Consider the following 19,108-nt stretch of genomic DNA (forward strand, 5'->3'; position numbering starts at 1 on the left):
CTGAGCTAACTTCATCATTTAGGGAGTCAGGAGTGGAACACAGTCAACTATTTGTCGATCACTAAGTGTAGATATATTAGGGCTGTACAATATAAGGAAAACATGCAATGATGAAGTGAATACATTATTGCTGAATACTGCAATAATGATAGCAACCCCTTAATGCCTGAATTTATTTCCAGTTGTACAAATTGTTTTTATTTGTTTCTGCAGTCAATCAAATGTTAAGTTAACAATAGGTTATTAACTTAAACATTGCATTGACAATTAGTGTAAACATAGGTATGATGCAAATTAGTCACACTAGGCACTTAAGGAATAAAATAAAAATGTCAACCTCAAAATGGTGATTATTCTATTGACAGTGCTTTTGCTCAAACAAAACTTAGAAGTTGAATGAAAATCCGTAGCTTTGAACCAGCAGCACATCTTTACCATCTTATTGTGTCAAATGTAGTTAATTGCCAGAAAGTCACTATACTGCATAGTCCTACGGGCTGCAATCCCCTTCTTTGCAGTAGGAGAACCATGTTTGAAATTGAACAGTGTTAGAAATTGATCTACAAAATGTGCTTTAGAATGATTATTGTCTTTTCATTATTACAGTGTTTCAAATGCAGCTAAATACTGCAAAATTACTTTATTGTATAGTCTCAGGAGCTGTTATGTCCTGTTTTTTAATAAACATATTGATGGTATTATGGTATATAATTATGTTACAAATTATTTGATCTTTTTCATAGCATTAAGTAAATATTTGATTTAAAGTTGCATAATGGAAATACATGCACATAATACAAAGTTTATTCAATTATACTCAAATTATACACATTACTATTTATTACCAGTTCTATTCATTTCAATTACTTGGATGCCTGGTGTCACTAAAAAGCTTCAAACCTTAAATTAGCGGTCCTTTTTAGAATTTGGTCACATGTTGTCAATTCTAATATATTAATAGTAAAAGACATTAGGGAGCTCAGATTCAGACAATTTACTGAGTATATCAACAATACTTGCTCTTACGTGAATCATGTTTATATCAAACTCCTTATAACTAGATGGTACCAACGCAATTGTAAAAGTATCCTCAGTATGAGAGGCATATGTATCAAACAACATTTGTGGTATTTATACACCATCTTGACTGTATTTAGACCAGAACAAGTATGATGCTATGCGTTTTAATCTACTGTTTCTTTCTCGTCACTTAATAAATCATGAAAACTTTTTATTTACTTTAGTAACATCTTTGTTTTAGAAAATGCCAGATAAACTGGATTTTTTTCTCACTCCCTCTTTACCAGATCCATTTGCAAACAGTAATGCATGGAAATAACAACTGTTTGACTATAATAAACTTGAATTTGCATGTTGCTCCATCTACCTTGCACCTTCAATCTTTTTTGCTTTATTTTATTTTTCAAAGAGAAAACAGGAAGGGCGAACAATCACGATAGACGACTCCCCCAATGGCTCTCCGACTTCCAGAACGGCATCTTCTTCCTCTTCTTCTACATCCTCTGCCTCTTCCCATGCAGCAAAACCCTTCTCTCACACCCCTCCTCCACCCAAGACCTCCACACCATCTCCGGGACTGTGTCCAAGCAGCCGCCAGTCACCCTGCTATCACTCGCCATCCACACGTTTGACGCACCCCCCGAATCCCCTGACGCCAACTCCGAGCCCAGCGGCAGCAGCTCCACGATCTCCAGCCCTTAGCCCCGCCCCTTCACACCTCTCCAAAGGGCTAGAAAGAGGGAGCGACAGAGGGGAAGGGCAACCACCCCAGGACTACCCCCAGTCCTTGGAACCAGGTGTGTTTGCAGAAGACTGCATGAGCTGGTCAAACTGTGGGCATGACTAAGATAGAAAGAACAGGGAGTTTGGCTAAAATGACATCCATGCCTTTGAAGCATAGTTTTCTTTTAGATTTGCAGACATTGTTGCGAAGAAGGGCTAATCCTTTCACTTCCTGTGTCCTTGAGTGTATTTGTGAACACTCAAGGGGGAACGGTAGGCAGGCCAGCCATTAAGGCCAGAGAAAGCATATGGGCTCTCTTTGTGTTCATGAGTACAACCTGCCAGGGCACACATGTGTGTCACGAGAGGAAGGTCAGCGATATCTTCAGCCAAAGCCGTCTTATCCTTCAGGGGTCCTTGGAAAAGTACAGGTAGAAGGCTAAGCATTCATCTGGCTGTGTTGTCAGGGGGTGGAGGGATATCATCAATAAAATGAGAGCAGGGGTGACAGGGCTGCCGCAGCAATCATGGGAAGACAGCGTGGTGTCATCAATATCCAACATAGATCTATAAACTCACACTTCTACACACTCTCATACATTCTGTATATTTAATATACACCAACACACTCAGTGTTTTCTGCACCTCGCTGTTAATGTATTATGTCAACTGTAATCACATTCTTCATCCTGTCTGCCTGAACAGAATGCCAATGAACTGAAAGCATAAACCCCCCGTTTGCTTCTGAATTTTCATGGGCCAAAGCATTTTTTGTGTACTACGTCAGATTTCCGACATGAAGAGCCAGCTTTTGTTTTATGTCAGAATTTAACATTTGCTCTCGCTGTTTGTCTCCACCAGACTTGCCGCCTGAATATAGCTTCTCTCCGATTTCCATGGGTTACAAGGCCAGGCCTTCGCTTCCTGAAGCGCGAGGGGCAGAGCAACCTTTGGTGGAAGAACAGCCCGCAGGATCTAAAACTAAGTCTCTCTCAAAACAATGCCACATCCAGCCTCTCACTGAGGAGGGAACAAGGGAAGAAGAGAAGGTAGTAGACTATAAAGTGGTGGAGTCCCAGACGGAGACAAAAGTGTGCTCCATCTCCGAACCTCAGAGCACCGTTTCTGGATCGCAGCCGTGCCCTTTCCAGACCCCAGCACCCGAACCAGTCTGCTCAGCAGGCAAATCTAGCGGCATTGCGGAGCCCCAGATTTCCAAAGAGCAAGGGGATGATTGGGAGAACAGCAGAGGGAACAAAGTTGAGGGAGTTGAGAAAACCGAGCCTGGACCAGCTGACTGTGCTGTTTCTTTGCCTGGAGAGCCTTCAAGGGAGGAACCGGAGCCGGAGCAGGATCAGTACGACGATGAAGAGCATATAGAGGTGGTTGAGGATAAGAAAGAAGAAGAAGATGGAAGGGAGACAAGTTCAAATGAGGAATTGGTAGAATTAGCTTTTCCTTCTCCCTCTGCTGACCTACTCCCCCCTCCCGCTACGACCACAGCGGCTCAGCTTGATGGGGCTTACATGTGGAGCTTGGAGCTCTTGATTGCGGCGGCTCTGTGTGCCACTAGAGATGCCTTGCATCCCCCAGCACCGGCTGCTCAGGTCTCATGTCCTTCTTCTCACCATGGTATGGAAATACTGGGGGAGCTGGCGGAGCTGGAGATCAAACGAAGGAGCAGGGAGAGAAAAGACGAAGATGAAGAAGGTGAGAACTTTGTTTATCGACCTTCTTAAAATCTATGTCTTGTCCCTTTCCACCTACTTAAATACTTTGTGTTATAGCAGTAGTAGCAATGAGGTGTTGCAGTAAGTAAGAGTTCCATTACCAGCAGAAGACAGATGTCATATCGATGCGTTTGTAAGAAGGGGAAGAAATTCTGAAAGTGGCAGGAGGCTAACAGCTAATCAGTTGAGTTTTAGCTGATCTTAGCAAATTCAGTTCACTTCAGTTCAGTTCAAATTTGTTTGATATACGTACAGAAATTAAAATAATGGATTTTTAAGGTTCAGGTGCTCCAATATCTTGTCAGGCAAGGGAAAATATTATGAAGATGCTCGATTCTAATTTGCAAAATTGTATGGAAAAAATTGATGGAAGAAGGATGAAGTGACAGATTTTTGTCACATTACTTAAGTCTTTTTCATTATACTATTTAAAATCAGCAGTGAGAAGTGATTTCACATCTGCTATGGCATCCAAGCACCTGAGACACACAAGCAGGACTGATTGACCTTTCTAAACCCTAACAACAATATTACCGTATCAGATAGAGAACTTATGGCTGATAATAACCTACAGAAACTCATTTCATTCCAACTATTTCCTTTAAGACCAGAAAATTAGATCAAGGAAGAAGAAAAAGAAGCGTCTCCACGTTTTCCCGGCCCCAAACAAGCATACACATTTGCAGCGAACCCAAAACAAAAGGTTGCCTGTATGAAATGCAGATGTGTGAAATCCAGATGTCTATAATGTCACACACAAAGCCACAGAAATCTTCCTCTAACCGTCCTGCTTCCTTCCTCTTGCTCTAACTCTCAGCTGCTTCCCATAGACCACATTTTCCCTCTGGGGAGTAAGTGTGTGTGTGTGTGTGTGTTGAGTTTTTGTGTGTGTTTGGAGGGAACACGGAGACGGACAAACAAGCTAAGCTTCAGACACAATCCAGGACACACATGCATAGACGCTCTGCCCAACGCGTCCCTCAGGCTCTGGCGTCTTGCTTTGCTAATTAGACCCTTTCCTTTAAAACACTTCTCCTGTAAGCGCTCCCATTTTCCTCTCGTCCCTCCGAGGGAAAGTGTTTTTATTTATGCCAGGATCTGTGCGTGCGTGCGTGCGTGTGTGTGTGTTTTCTGTGCGTGCCGTGCGCACACACCGGTGTATGTGGCTAAGCTGTTAAGTAATCCCAGATGAATCCCCGCTCTCCTCCATCAGAGTCCCTGTGTCTCTCAACCAGACTGCCTCCTCCTGCATCTCCTCCTCCTCCTTTGTTATTTTTTCCCTCTCACCCGCGTCTGTTTTTTTCTCCCCCCCCCCCCCCTTATAAAACCAATGTAATCTTGGGTGTAAATCCTGCCTCTGCAAGCCTTGTTGACGGAATTAATAAGTGTAAAAATCATAAGTCGCTCAGCTGCTGCCTGCCCGTGTGTGCAGGAGAGATACAGGCTGTGTGAGTGTGCATTTGTTTACATGTGCGTGCTCGTGCTTAGCATGTGTAATAGGTGTGAAATCAATAAGTCAGTCCCGCCCGGGCGTAGGAAAGCACCAGATCCAGCATTTTATTTAAAAGGAGCTCTGGTCTGATTGCCGAGCATGTTATTAATACAGCTGATGGGGCTTGTGTCACTCTGGATGCGATGGCGAGAGGAAAGCGATCCCAGGCAGATGCGGTTATGATGGATGTCTCAGCTGTTCACTTGAGATCCCGACTATAGATCAAGGATTCAGCACGCCGTCTCCCCTCCTTTTCAATGAATCAACAACTGTGCCCACATTTTGACTGAAAATCTGTTAGTTTTCTCCTTTTCCTTCATATTCCCCCATCAACAGAAACACAACACTCATTCCTACCGCTGCTGAAATGATCGTTTGTAGTTATAATGATGTTATCTACAGAACTTACTCTATATGATCCCCCACTAAATTCAGCAGCTGTCAGGTGCTTATAGCACAGAATATTACGCCCTTCTGATGTTTTACTCTTTTAGTCGGGGTGAACAGTCCTGCAGGTTTATGTTACCAGCTATAGTTGTAAAACAGCACTACTTTAGGAAGAGTTATGAGTGGGACTCCCTTACTTTCCTCCAGAAATATTTCTGGAGAGGCAGATTTGAATCTATTGTAAGCTCGGGGAAAGTGTCGGCGCCTTCTTTCAGCCAGCTAGCTGACAGTGTGCAGCGACAGGTGGGTAAGAGGCGGCTCTGCGATGGCTTTGCTGCATACTGTCTCTGGCATCGGTCAATAGTCACCTTAATGTGAGAGGGCTCCTTTAATTTCTGTGTGGACGCTTCCTTTCAGACAGCATATCAGCAGTGCACAGCCGGGGGGCGCTGCGTTAGTCCAGACAGCTCCTGGTTGGTGACTCATACACAGAAAATGTCGGCGATTTGGATGCAGAAACAGTTTAAAACCACAGTACACCTTAAGTCAATGCCTAGCTCTGAAGGAGGCGTGATGCATTTTCACAATTTTTGCTCTTTTTTTCCATGTCAAAACCCAGATCAGCTTCTTATTACAGCCCTCATCCCTGTTAGCGACACGCGATAGTGTTGTTACTGTGTGTGTTTGGGTATGTGAGTGCGCATGTGTGTGTGTGTGTGTGTGTGTGTGTGTGTGTGTGTGGGGGGGGTGAGTGTGGAAGGTACGTATCGATTGCGGCTATCCTCCATAATACTACACTAGGCGTGGTGATATCAGCGGTGATGTCATCCTGTAAGGGTAACCGGAGCGTGCCATTGGCTCAGAGGGCCTGACACATGAGATGACATTGACCTCTGCAAGCCGGGACAGGACAAAGCCACATCCCCTCCGCTTCTTCCTTGGCCTCTCTGTACGCTGCCTGGGCTCACCCCCGCATCTCCCCCCCCGCTTCTTCGTCGCTCCCATCCTTCCTGCCCTCCTCTCCCTCCTCAGTTTCCCCTCATTCCACTGACCGTATCCCACTTGCCCGCACAGGTTTTAATAATGTCAGATGTCAGCGGGCAGGTCTTGCAGCTCCAGCGCGCAGCCAGTGAGTGATCCAGTGAAACCTCTCTCCTCTCCTCGTCTCCTCATCCCCTCTCCTCGTCTTTCTCCTCGAAGGGAAATTGGATTCTGTCCATGTCCATAATGAGAAGATGTAGGAGAATAAATAGATAGCTCAATAAACACTTTGCCTCTTATTGCTTCTCCTCCCCTTCACTCCTCACCCCTCCCTGCTTTTTTTCTCGCTGCGCTGCAGTCCTCCTCCTCCTGCTCCTACCACCCGCTGCTCTCCTTCTCTCCATTTCTCCCACACATCCATACGCTCGTGCGGTTCGCCCGCGTCTGCGGAGCTCAGCGAAAAGCGCGTGTGCTCAGAATGAGTGTGTTGTGTTTGCGCAGGTTGGTGTACGCGAGCCTCCTCATGAATATTCTGTTTTATCTGCTGCAGCGGTGACAATGACAGAGTTAATGACAGTGACAGATGTAGAGAGCGCTCCCCCCCCCCTCCCCCTCCCACCTCACCTCCACCATCACTCCCCTCTGGTTGTGTGCGTGTGTGTTTGTGGGTACGATTAGGCAGCAACACAAGTATACATCAAATAAACTACACAGCTAATATCATAAATATCTCCCCTTTTCAGGGCGCAGTTTCACCGCTCTGAGAAAATAAATCCGCTGTGCGCTCGGCGTGTTTTACAGCACGGCAGCAGCCGCCGCCGTGCAACGCTCCTGTCTAAACTGAAATCCTCTATCTCTCACGCAGGGGAGGAAATGCTGACCTTTGACCTCCACAGTCTGGCGGCGCTGGCAGCGGCCCGGGCCTTGGAGATGGGCCGCGGGACCACGGACCCGGAGTCTGACCAGCAGTGTCCAATCAGGAAAAGGCTGAACCTGCGCAAGAAGTGCAGCTGGACGCCTCGGCACGAGCCGGTGAGGCTTCAGTCGGCGGGTGTTTTTTTGAGCAGACATTCAAGCACGGGTCGTTCATGCTAAAGTGTGGGCTGCTGCTGAGTTGAACAATAGAAGCACAGATCATGTAAAATTTACTCCGTGTCTAAAAATAAAGTAAATAAAGTAATATCTTGTTAGATCTATTTTAGCTTGTCATTAGGATGGGAACTATGTGGGTTTTCAACCTAATGTCAATATGGATACATTTTCTTCTATGAGAAGAAAATGTATCCATCCTGTGTTTGCAAAATGTTTATGGTTTTCTTTATTTTAGATGCTAAAAATACAAATAAAAAGATGTTTTTTTTAAAATGACAACAAATTTGTTACAGTAATTACTATATTTAATTTTATTTAGCTGGACTGAGGGCTAAAATGATTCCTCAGATGGTAAAGGTTGCAGAAACCTGGTCAGATATAAAATATATCACTAAAATATAGTGATGTTTGTGGTTATAACATAACAACACACTGTACCTGGGTGCCTGATTAAGTTGTAAAATTTAGGAGCAAATTTAGAAAAATATGGAGACCTCCCAACTCCCTTCTTCAAAGACAACTGCTTTCTTAACACCCCCACAGCACCCACATCCCAAAAAAACTATTAAAAATAAGTAGTATAGAGTGTGTGACATACATTTGCAACAAACTATTCATCTCACCGCTCATGAAACCATTTCACTGGATGGACTCGGCCATTATCAGAACTCTGGAAGAATGCAATAGGTGTGGGACTAGTGGCATGGAGGTCTAAGGTGCCGTCCTGTTGTGCTGGAGATCTCAAGTTTAAATCTTGGTTTTTGTTTTACGTTATATGGTAATTAATAATCTAATTTAAAGAGTTTACAAAGAACACCTGTATCTGTTTGCGTGATCACAAGTCTACGCTCTCCCAGCAATGCTGAGAAACCTATTTGATTAGATTCATGGTAAGTGAGAGAGTTGCAGCACTCTCACGACACTTACAAATCTGATTGAAATCTGGTCCATGTCGTCGTTCCTCGTCCTGGCTGTAAAGTGGGACTGATGAGATTATGCTGAGATGGAGCAACTTTTGTGCGATGGGTTGGACTGAACCAACTCTGAGGAGAAGGAGGCAGGGACTAAGATTAAGTAATTATTTTAAATATTTACTTTTGTGCAGCTAGTAGAAAGAAGTAAGAGGAGAAATTACTGGACTGCTGAGAGAGATCAGATTTCTGTAGGTCAAAGGACGAGGGAGCAGATAGTTAGGTCTGCCCCCCCCCCAGCGGCTGCTCCAGTTGCTCTATTGTTCAGGCGGCGCCTATGGCACTGCCTGACTACCTACCATCAGAGGAGCACTTCATCGTTATGGAGGCACTGCTATCAGTGAAGCGGCTACGATGTCGAGTTGTTTTGCATATTCAAAACTTACTCAAAACGTCAGTGTAGTGGAACTGTTCTTATCATTTTCACAAACAATGCGGGCAATGAAATTAATAAGATACCAGTCAAAAAAAATAAATACACAGGACATTGAATAGTAAAATCACCTCAGTTAATTCAAGGAAAGAAGCGTCAGATGTAAAAAAAAGAAAAAAAGAAATCCAACGCTTCTAGCAATCTCTTGGAATCACATCAAAGCACCTCATGCTACCTTAAGGCTAGTTTTTAAAAGTACATCATGTTGCAAACATGTTTTCCTGGCAGACGTGCCGGTCTACCAGACATCTGCATTTAAGAGCAGAAGCTGCTCCTTAAGGAAAGCGATAGAACCTGCATCGCCCACAAGTTGGCCAGAACCTCACTGGTTAAGTATTCAGTGTCTGTTGGACCGAGCTTTGTGCGCAGCATTATAAATTCCTCTGCTTTGTGTGTGTGCGCGTGTGTCAGGTGTGCCCAGTGAAGGGCTCCATGGAGGCCATGGGAGGGGAGGAGCTGGCCATGCGCGTCCAGCTGGCTGAGCTACAGCGCCGCTACAAAGAGAAACAGAGAGAGCTGGCCAAACTACAGAGGAAACACGACCACCAGTGAGCAGAACAACACACTCACACAACACACAAGCGCACACACACTTCTTTTTGTCTTTACTGAATTGTGCATTCGGGCATTCATGGTTGTCTTTTCATTCAGCATCCCATCTTGATTAATCACGACTTGCTGCTTTTTTTCACACTTGATGCGTTTGACCTGCAGCCGATGCAGCCTCCTGCCTGATTTCTGCTGCATTTTAACCCCCCCCCACCCTTTTCCCCCCTCTCTCTGTCTCTACATCTTCCTTTTCCTTTTCGTCCTCCTCTCCCTGCAGGAAAGACGAGACGTCTCGTAGCCCTGCTCGCCGTGGGCCAGGCCGTCCTCGCAAGCGCAAGTCCACCCCCGGCCCAGCTGCTGCGGAGAGCTCCAAGAGACTCAGGTCAGTGCTCGGATACTGCGTCGGTATAATCAGCATGATTGGCAAGCCCGGCTCATTCATCCTGATTTCTGTTTGTGTTTTTGGTGAAAGGCACGGTTGATTTTCAAGAAGTTCTTCTTCAGCTGAATTGATTCAAATGCTCTATAGCTGATGATTTGCTTGATTGGGGCCTGGAAGGAGCTGCTCATGCGTGCACACACACATTCGTGCACGCATGCACATACACAGTGGGTTGTGTGATGGAAGCCGTAAGACGGCTGCGATTTTTAATGAGAGAAGGTAATGGAGCTGAGGGCTTCATTAATCACCATTAATCACTTTTAATCATATTTATCACTTGTATTGATTGTGTCCTGATTCCACGTGAACCTCTTGCACATACTAATACAGCCGGACAAAGTCTGGATGTACAGTTATTCCAGTGATAAATGACTCAACACCTCCCCCACCTTCAGCAACACATCACCACACATTTTAGCACCTCAAACATGCTAAGTTTTAGGTGGACACAAATGCAAATCACGGACGCACAGCCTAACACACAGCGTTCCCTGTGATAAATGTGTTTTCTCATGGTGCCCCACCTCTGTTAGCAAGTGCCCCCGTCGCCTTGATGATAAAATGATTAAAGAAACTCAGGGTTTGTCACGGTTACCATGATTAGAAGGCGCTAATGAAAATGACAATGAACGCCTTTTGGCATAATATGCTGGCATCTACACGCACATAGTCACGCAAGAAACTTGTTTAATTAGCCGAGCCGGTTTCTACGTGCCCGTTCGACATTACTGTTGTCATTTACAAGCAATGTGTCATCTGTTAATGCTTTCATGTTCTCATGAGGACTGAGGTTGAAAGTCGGCAATAAAAACGTAAGAGATGAAGAGGATCAGTTAAATGTAAAAAATTTTGCTTTCCTAACGTACATATGAGTGATACTTAGCAGGCAGTATGCTAATTGTGCAGTAATCCCATCCTAGCAGGCTAACTAGCCTCCAATTTTTCCATCATCACCTAGCAGATATAAAAATGTATCTGTTTCAAATAATAAATATATTTTCAGTCATCCATCCATCCATCCATCCATCCATCCATCCATCCATCCATCCATCCATCCATCCATCCATCCATCCATCCATCCATCCATCCATCCATCCATCCATCCATCCATCCATCCATCCATCCATCCATCCATGCCCAGAAGACGTTTTAATCAGATTAATTTCTTACAAGCTTGATGGCCCTGGAACTAAATTATGATGCGGGGAACTGGTGTGACCCAGTTGCTGCCTATATCTAACATCCAGCTCATATTGTACTAAACTTTGACACTCCAGATGACGGGCCCACAATGTGGGCTGATAAGGCCATTTTGCCATGGGGCACCATCCCAGCCCCCAGAAACCACAGGCAACATAAACTCCAGGCTTATAGGGGTACTCAAAGGGGTTCTATTGCCCATATGTTCCACAACTAAGGGCTATTTCACAGCTTTTTTGGATCTTGACAAACTTAGATAACATATATGAGACAAGCGATGCTCTAAATAAACTGAGAAGTTGGCAAGGGCCCACACTGGTGTGCAGCCCCAGTAGCACTAAAATTATCAAAGAATTCAGGTAACACACCACAAGTATTACCTTGTGAGTTCTAGAAGCTACAAAGACATCTCTCTAAAACCAAAAGTACTATCAATATATACGTCAAGTGAACGAACACTGATTTGGCCGTCCATTTAACTGTTTATATATTGGGAGCTAAACGTATTTATTTTTTTATAGTTGTAATTGTACTCTCTGATTGTGTTAACGTTAAATATATAATGCACAAATATTTGGCAAGGAATAAACAAATGAGAACTTATCTGGATGTCAAATTTAGTTGGGGGACCTACAATATACAGTTTTTGTCTGACACACTGTTTGTTTATGCCGTTGATATCAAATCTAAACATCTTCATGGATTTAGAATGACATATTTCTTTTCTTTTGAAATGAGAAACTTGCAGAGCGTTTCAGCTGACATTCAGCTGTTAAATTTATTTCTTGTGAAATACAGGCCGACTTGGTCTTGGCTTCAGATCACTTCTATTTCTTGTTGATCACTTCTCGCGTTACGGTTACACCGAAACAGCAAATGACCTTCCACAAATTGAAACCAGCCTGTGGGCTTTAACGCTGTTCAATTATTTAGCAGGAATACAGACTGCAATTTAGTACCTCTTACCTGCGATGCGACTTTGGTCCTTGAAGCTTAAAGTTTGGGGGGGGGGGGTGAACAGCGAGGCCTGGCGAGGAGGTTTTAGATTGCAGACTCCTCCTCTTTTCCTCTCCTCTCCTGGGAGCGCAGATACTCTGAGCCAATCCTTCCCTCTGTGGGAATATAGGATTCACCTGCCGCAGACACCAGCTACTAACCGAGTGTGGGTTTTTGTGTCTGTTGGCTGCCTGTGGTCCAACAGTCCATGCAGGCAGTGAAGGAAGGACAGAGCGAAAGAGAGGCAGGGAGGAGTAGTATTCGATAGAGGTTAGTGTTTATCGATTGAGCCCTGAAGCTCCGGTCAACGGACAGACTCCCCCGAGACTTCTTTATCTCTGTCTCCCCCTCAACCCCCCCCCCCCCCCCCCCCCTCCCCCAAGCCTTTCTCCTCTTCTCTCTGTCTCTATCTTCAGTAGTGCAGTTTGGTTTCTCAAGCAAAACCTTGCTCTTTCACCAAATGATTCACCTCTGTATTCGCACGGCTGCTGAACGTTTCTGTTTGCCGTCAAATACTGCCTCATAAAAAAAATAGGACTGTGAGAACAAGGGAGAGGACTGAAAGGCACTGAATCAACCATAAGGCGCGATGAAAGCAAAATTAGAAAGAAAAGAGGGGAGAAGGTGAACTTTGGCAAGGATTACTCCAACAAAAGAAAAAAAAAAGCCCTGACCCTTTGAGATATGGACTCCAGCTGACCTCTGAAGAAGTGCCGTGGTATCTGACAGCAGATCCTTAATATCTTGCATGTTGTGAGGCAGGACCTCCACAGATGTCCAGCACATCTAATGGATGCAGCTTAGTGGTCGGGCGCATTATCCTTCTACAACCGACTATAACCATAGGGAAATACAGTTTCCATGAACGGGTGTTAATGGTCTGCAACAATGCTTAGGTAGTGTCAACGTAACGTCTACATGGATGACGGGACCTAAGACTTTACAGAGGAGCTCAGATTCCAAAGCGTCACACTCGCTTTTCTACCTTACCATCTTCCTATATATCATCCTGGTTCATTATATGACCATCTCTGCTGTGTTTTACTGTTTTCCAGGACTGGGTTGAATATGCTAGAACAAAAGAACAGGAACGTCTTGTCCAGTCACAACTTCAACAGCCTGAGTGTTGCTCAGGTCAGTCCTCCTGCAGAGTTTATCTACACGCAAATTAACACACCATCTCTTGCTCCTTAATGTTTCAATTACCACAACGAAGTGAGTCTATAATTAGTTGGTCCACTCACTGTTCGCAGATGAAAGCTCGCTGTAAGCACAGAGGTCGGCCCAGCTCTCTGAGCTCCAGCTTGGCCAGGCGGGTGACCCAGATGAAGGAGAAAACCGGCCCACAACGCGATGCACCAACAGCTGGCGGGTTGCACAGCAGCGAGGAAGACCCTTCCAAAAATCACTGCAGACAGGGGGGCAAAGGTAAGGGGCTAGTGTAAGCGTACCTACAAATTGTGCCATCCAGCAAGCATCTAGCATTCCAGAACTAAGACTCTGATTGTTGGTAACCAATCAGATCGTCAGGACCGGATGCCAGGTGAGACCATGAAAAAGAAGAGGGGTCGCAAGCCCAAAGCGGCGATGAGCATCAACGCTACCCGAGCTCACCACAGGGACAGAGCCGATGTAAGGGAGGACAGGAGCTGCAGCGAGAGTTCGGAGCATGGTGAGTTACTGCTCCGGTTGAGAGGCAGGTCTGCGTGTCCTGGTGCGACTCGTCCCACTAGGACTCCAATGAAAGTTTCAGACAAAGTTGGCAACCGGAAAACACATCTTGCAGAGCCGCTATCCCACTGTAAGCTTGCAGTGTTCACATGTAGTCAAACGGTGCTAAACAGGCTTATGTGGTAATGAACAGAGATTTTGCTGTGAGTGTGTGTGTGTGTGTGTGTGTGTGTGTGGGGGGGGGGGGGGGTTATGGTGAGGCATCTAAGAATGAGATGTCTGCCATCATCAGGCAGCTCCTCTTACTGCCCGGCTTGTCTGTCACACTGTTTAAAGCGTTAACGACTCGCCACAGGCATCCAGCCTCGCCACCCCCAGCCCTCATCCTCGCACGGTAACGTGAGCCCATCCAGAATGTCACACCCCCATCCTTCTGTCTCCTCCTCCTCCCGACTCAAGCCTCGTGAAAATGCCTTCAGTGGAGGCTTTGAGTTGACAGGACCATCAAACCCATCGTGATGGCGACCTTTAAGCAGAGAATCCTGACATGAAGGAACCAAAAACTTTGGGAAAACTCAATAATTTGATCCACCGTTGGCCTTGGTGGCAGGGATAGGTGGAATATACATGTGAATACATGTGAGTGTCGGGCAAAGTGTTGACGAGAAGGCCGTGTAAGTGACAAGTGTGTTTGAGAAGTGTTGACACCTGACACATACTCCACCCCCCCACCCTCTATCAGCAACACTCAGCTGCCAATAACAATCCGTTTGTGTGTGCACACCAGAAATGGTGGCTCGAGTCTCAGACTTGTACTCAAGTCGCATTTGAGTTGTTGTAAAAATACAGACTTCAGACTTTATTTAGACCTGTGCTCTTAAGACTTGACTACAGATTTCCTTTGATGTCAGATTTACTTTGGAGTTTCCAAACAGTCTTGGAAATCCCCTGAAAGCATCCAAACCAAAGTTTGACCACTATTTGGTGTAATAAAGGAGTCAGCAATTTGAAGAAGAGGATTACCAGGGGTTAACCACGCTAATATAAAGGCACTGAAAGTTCTTAGAAAAATAACACTTTGTGTTTAGTTAGTCAGAAATTTGACATTCACATGTGTTAACTCATTTCTTCTAATAAAGTAAATATTACTTCATCTTAATCCCCAAAATAACGTTATACCAGTTTATGACAGTTATTTTTGCATGTTTAGACAAATAGACTGAAAAAAACATAAATAGTCTGGTGTTAATTTGTGTTGCACATTGTTCTGCTATTGTCAACATTACTTCTTCAGCTGAGGAACGAGAGGATGCACACCAGGTTTGGGTTGCACAGCGGCAGAGTAATTAGCATCGTTCCCTTGCGGCAGGATTCAAATCTCCTAAAACAGGCATGCCAGGTTAATCGGTCACTCTAAACTGCCCCTAGGTATGTGTGGCCATGGTTGTTTGTCCTGTGCTGAGACCTGTTCAGGGTGTACCCTGCACTAACTTCCATCTTTTGATGGTCATAATTATGCCGTTTTATCCACTGGCTCAGGCAGTGTTCCACAAAAGTAAAGGAAATCTTGAAATCCTGCTATGGATCCATCCCATCGACATCCTATGCTGGTTATTAGCAGTGTTCACAGCAAGTTACTCCAAGATCTCTGACTGACCACACCGATGCTGACATTTCACAGAGGAGGAGGCTGGCAGTGACGACAGCGAAGACGAAACGGGCGACTTCAAGATTACCACGTCCTCCAAAGATGCTCCAGGAAACTCCACTGGAACTTTTCCCTTTCCCGCTCAATCCTCCAAGCTCCAGTCAAACCTAAAAGCCCGGAGTAAAAGAGCAGGACCTCCCGGTGAGAAATGACATGCAGAACTTGTAATTTTCTGCCGTTATGTGAAGACTGTATGTAACTCTAATCTCTCCTTCTGCTTCTTGTCCACGATTCTTTAATCACACCTAACCTGAAAGAAATGGCAACTAATCTTCTGCTTCTTTAATGTTGCTTCCTCCTCCTAAGGCCTAGGAAGCGTTCCCTGTATTGACCAGAGGAGTGCACCCAGGAGGCCAAATTTCAGCAACTTGGACCGGGGACATCCAGATCACATGGGGGCTAGCAAAGCCCCCCTCACCAGCTGGGGTGTGCCGTCACTGGGCTGCAGCTTTGGAGACAGCCACAGCAACCACAGAGCTCTGACTGAGGCAAAGAGGCTCAACAAAAACAATGAGAGGAAGATGTCTGCAGGACAGGACTTAAAAGCAAAGGTGAGGCTCTATGGAGGTGCAATATTAAGAACTGCGGGGGAAATAGAAGCATCTGTTGGACTTATTTGTGGGGTATTTGTATAACCAAAATCTGAAATTACAGCTGGGGATCTTTTTAGGCTAATTCTTTAACCAACTATGGAAATCTGAAATTGTTGCCCATTCTTCTTTGCCAAACAGCTTAAACTCAGTCAGACAGGTTGAATAGCATTTGTCCACTTCAGTTTTCAAGTCTTGCCACTATCTCAATTAGATTTGTTGGGGTTTTTGCAAACTGCAATTTGGACTTTAACAAATATAGTTTCCTTAAAACCATATTTGTTTAGTGAATAACCATTGCTTCTCCTATCAATGCATTTTGCCACCACAGTGGTGGATTTCTGCAGTTCCTCTGAAATGACAGTGCGTCTCTTGATTTTATTGTCAGATTAAAGCAGTCCCTGCCCAGTCAGTTTAGGCTAACAGCCTTGCACTTGTGCTCCCTGAGGTGTGCAAAGGTTGGTTTTTACCTCCTATTGTAGCTACGACGTAGGCAACTATGGAAAGCAGCTGGTTGCACGGAATTGTATTTGGAGGAGTCAGAGTAATGGGGGCTGAATATAAAAAGTGCACTGTAATTTTCAGATCTTCATGTGTAAAAGTTGTTGAAAACCGTGTGTCATTTTCATTACGTTTAAAAGTTAGGCTCTATTTTGTGTTGCTCTCTCACATAAAACCAAAAATAGAATACAGCAGTTTTTATTGGTGTAAAGTAAAATCTGTTTTTGAAAAGTTTATTATTTTTGAAAAGCACTGAGCATTAATAGCCCTGCACAATCATTGTGAAAACAATTTTTTGTATTTTCCTCTTCCTGCTACTCATATTTTACAGTTTTGACTGAGAGGATAAGAATAGAAAAATCCTCTGTTTGTCAACACAATGCTCAGGAAACAGTTCAAATTGTCTTTCAAATTTAAGTGTTGAAGGACAACATGTAGCTGTTGCTTATGGAGGCTTGATAAAGACAACACGAAGAGCATCACCAGAAATACCAGCTGTCAGAGAAGAACACAAGCTGTTTTTATAGTAGCAAAGTCAACAGTGGCGGTTCAGGCACGGATTGACCAGCCCTGTGAGAAAAAGAAGATGAGTGACTCATAAAAGGCGACTCCCTTTGGCCTTTTCTTCATCTAAATAAATGTGAAGAGGCAGAAAAGCACGGAGAACCTTTGAAAAACCCTCACTTAAAGTTGCTGAGGTGAACCACATCTGGTCAGAAAGTTTGACAGTCCTGTAGATTAGCAAGGGCAGCTCTCTCGAATGACTTGTGCTGCCTTGTAAGGAGTTACTTGAAAAGAAAAATCCATTAGATGTGTTTTTAATAGATCTATCCTTATTAGAAATATGAAGAATTTTTTGCCCAAATAGATTTTTCGAAAGCATTGAACAAATCTGATTTCTCTTCTGTGAGACTTTAAGGTCTGCAGTATATTACGTATATAAGCAGCATTCGAACTATTGCTTCTATTATTCTTCCTGCCTTAAGTATTCATTTATTATTCATATTAATAATGGGGGTGATGTCATGCTGCATGATTAAGAGAGTAGTTTCTATAAACAGGGTTTTAATGTTTTTAAAGAGGCAAATTTATTACAGAGCTAACATTTTAACTGTGTTTAGCGCCTTCTGTTAGACATTAACACAGCTTGCATTACTAAAAATGCAATATCTGAGAGTACATTCTGGTGAATGTAGATTTTTACCTTAAGAGAGATTTGCAATAGTTTCCAAAATTTTTTAATTCACCATGTTTCACAGCATATTGTGATTCACTGGAATACGTGCAGCCTTCCTGTTATCTACTGAAAGTCTTGCTCCTTCTTGCTCCCTCGCAGCCTAAAGGAAATGCATATGTGTTGTAGAAAAAAGTTTCCTTTTAAAATGCTTTTTATATCTATGTGTTTCCCCAGACTTCATTTTTGTTTTGTGGATTTCATCAGAAAAATACCCTTCTGTCTAACTCTGATGGTGCATTTGCAGAATATAGTATTAATGAACAATGTTCCTGTAAAAGAAAGTAATACATTAAACTTTAGCCACCTCAGTGATTTTAAAAATACCCGACTTTGACTCTTCCACCACCAGCGACAACATCTTTGAAGAAGAGTATTGTTAGTGCCACTACATCGGGGTGCTGAGTGCTGCTTTTACTGGTCAGAAAAAAATATTGGATGTTTCAGTTTTAAGTCGGCTGGTCAACCTTGAAATCGGCCAATTTCCTGGTGCATCTCTAATCATTCTTGCATTTTATTTTATTTTTTATGAATATCGGCTGTGCGAGAAGGCTGCTTCTTTCGCTCAAGCAGCTGCGGCGAAGACATCTACCTTCCCTCTAATCTGACATACCCTGAGGTTTTAGTTCTGTTGAGTCAGCATGCGGGAATGTCCAAATTAAAACACATAACTCCAAACCAAACAGACGGATATGAAGAGAATCATTGGCCATAACCCTGCACGCACCCATTCATAGTTACACACACACACACACACACACACACACACACACACACACACACACACACACACACACACACACACACACACAAAAAACAGTAACGGGAAATAATCCTCCATGCCCTCTGGTGAAGTAACTTCTGTCACTAAAATATATGGTCTCCTGGTGTGGAAAACTTTAACACAAGAACACACACACACACACACACACACACACACACACACACACACACACACACACACACACACACACGCACACACACCATCTCGCTTGCATAGGTTATTATGGTCTTTGGAAAGTCTAAATACAAGCAGAAACCTGTTGGGTGAGCTGGCTTTTCATCATCACTCATTTGTCATCTTTAGACATACCAGCTCAAACCGGTGTGGAGATGGGTAAGATCTGCTGTATATTGTGTGTGTGTGTGTGTGTGTGTGTGTGTGTGTGTGTGTGTGTGTGTGTGTGTGTGTGTGTGTGTGTGTGTGTGTGTCCACCTGAAGCGAAGCGTCGTGTAGCGATAAGCTGAAACCCAGTGCGTTCAGGGGTAGCGGTTCTTACTGACTGTGACCTCAAACCTGCGAGTGAACTTCACAGAGTGAGGCAAAAAAAAACAAAAAAAAAAACAGCTCAGAGCTTAATTGAAGCATCAAATTTCTGGGCCCATGG

The 19,108-nt window shown here is 44.2% G+C and overlaps 1 protein-coding gene across 3 annotated transcripts in view; it reads left to right on the forward strand.

The window, feature by feature from the left end:
• The window catches only part of bahcc1b (BAH domain and coiled-coil containing 1b), an 80,687-nt gene that overhangs the window by 50,041 nt on the left and 11,538 nt on the right, over positions 1–19,108 (forward strand). For all 3 annotated transcript variants that reach the window (XM_036142428.1, XM_036142427.1, XM_036142429.1), the window contains exons 10-19: positions 1,430–1,817; positions 2,605–3,453; positions 7,199–7,365; positions 9,241–9,377; positions 9,656–9,760; positions 13,072–13,150; positions 13,270–13,444; positions 13,539–13,688; positions 15,369–15,536; positions 15,702–15,946. In XM_036142428.1, the coding sequence (XP_035998321.1) occupies positions 1,430–1,817; positions 2,605–3,453; positions 7,199–7,365; positions 9,241–9,377; positions 9,656–9,760; positions 13,072–13,150; positions 13,270–13,444; positions 13,539–13,688; positions 15,369–15,536; positions 15,702–15,946 (2,463 nt within the window). The remainder of the gene's footprint in view (positions 1–1,429; positions 1,818–2,604; positions 3,454–7,198; positions 7,366–9,240; positions 9,378–9,655; positions 9,761–13,071; positions 13,151–13,269; positions 13,445–13,538; positions 13,689–15,368; positions 15,537–15,701; positions 15,947–19,108) is intronic.

Source organism: Fundulus heteroclitus, chromosome 10 (genome assembly GCF_011125445.2).
Source record: "Fundulus heteroclitus isolate FHET01 chromosome 10, MU-UCD_Fhet_4.1, whole genome shotgun sequence".
Taxonomy (NCBI): Eukaryota; Metazoa; Chordata; class Actinopteri; order Cyprinodontiformes; family Fundulidae; genus Fundulus; species Fundulus heteroclitus.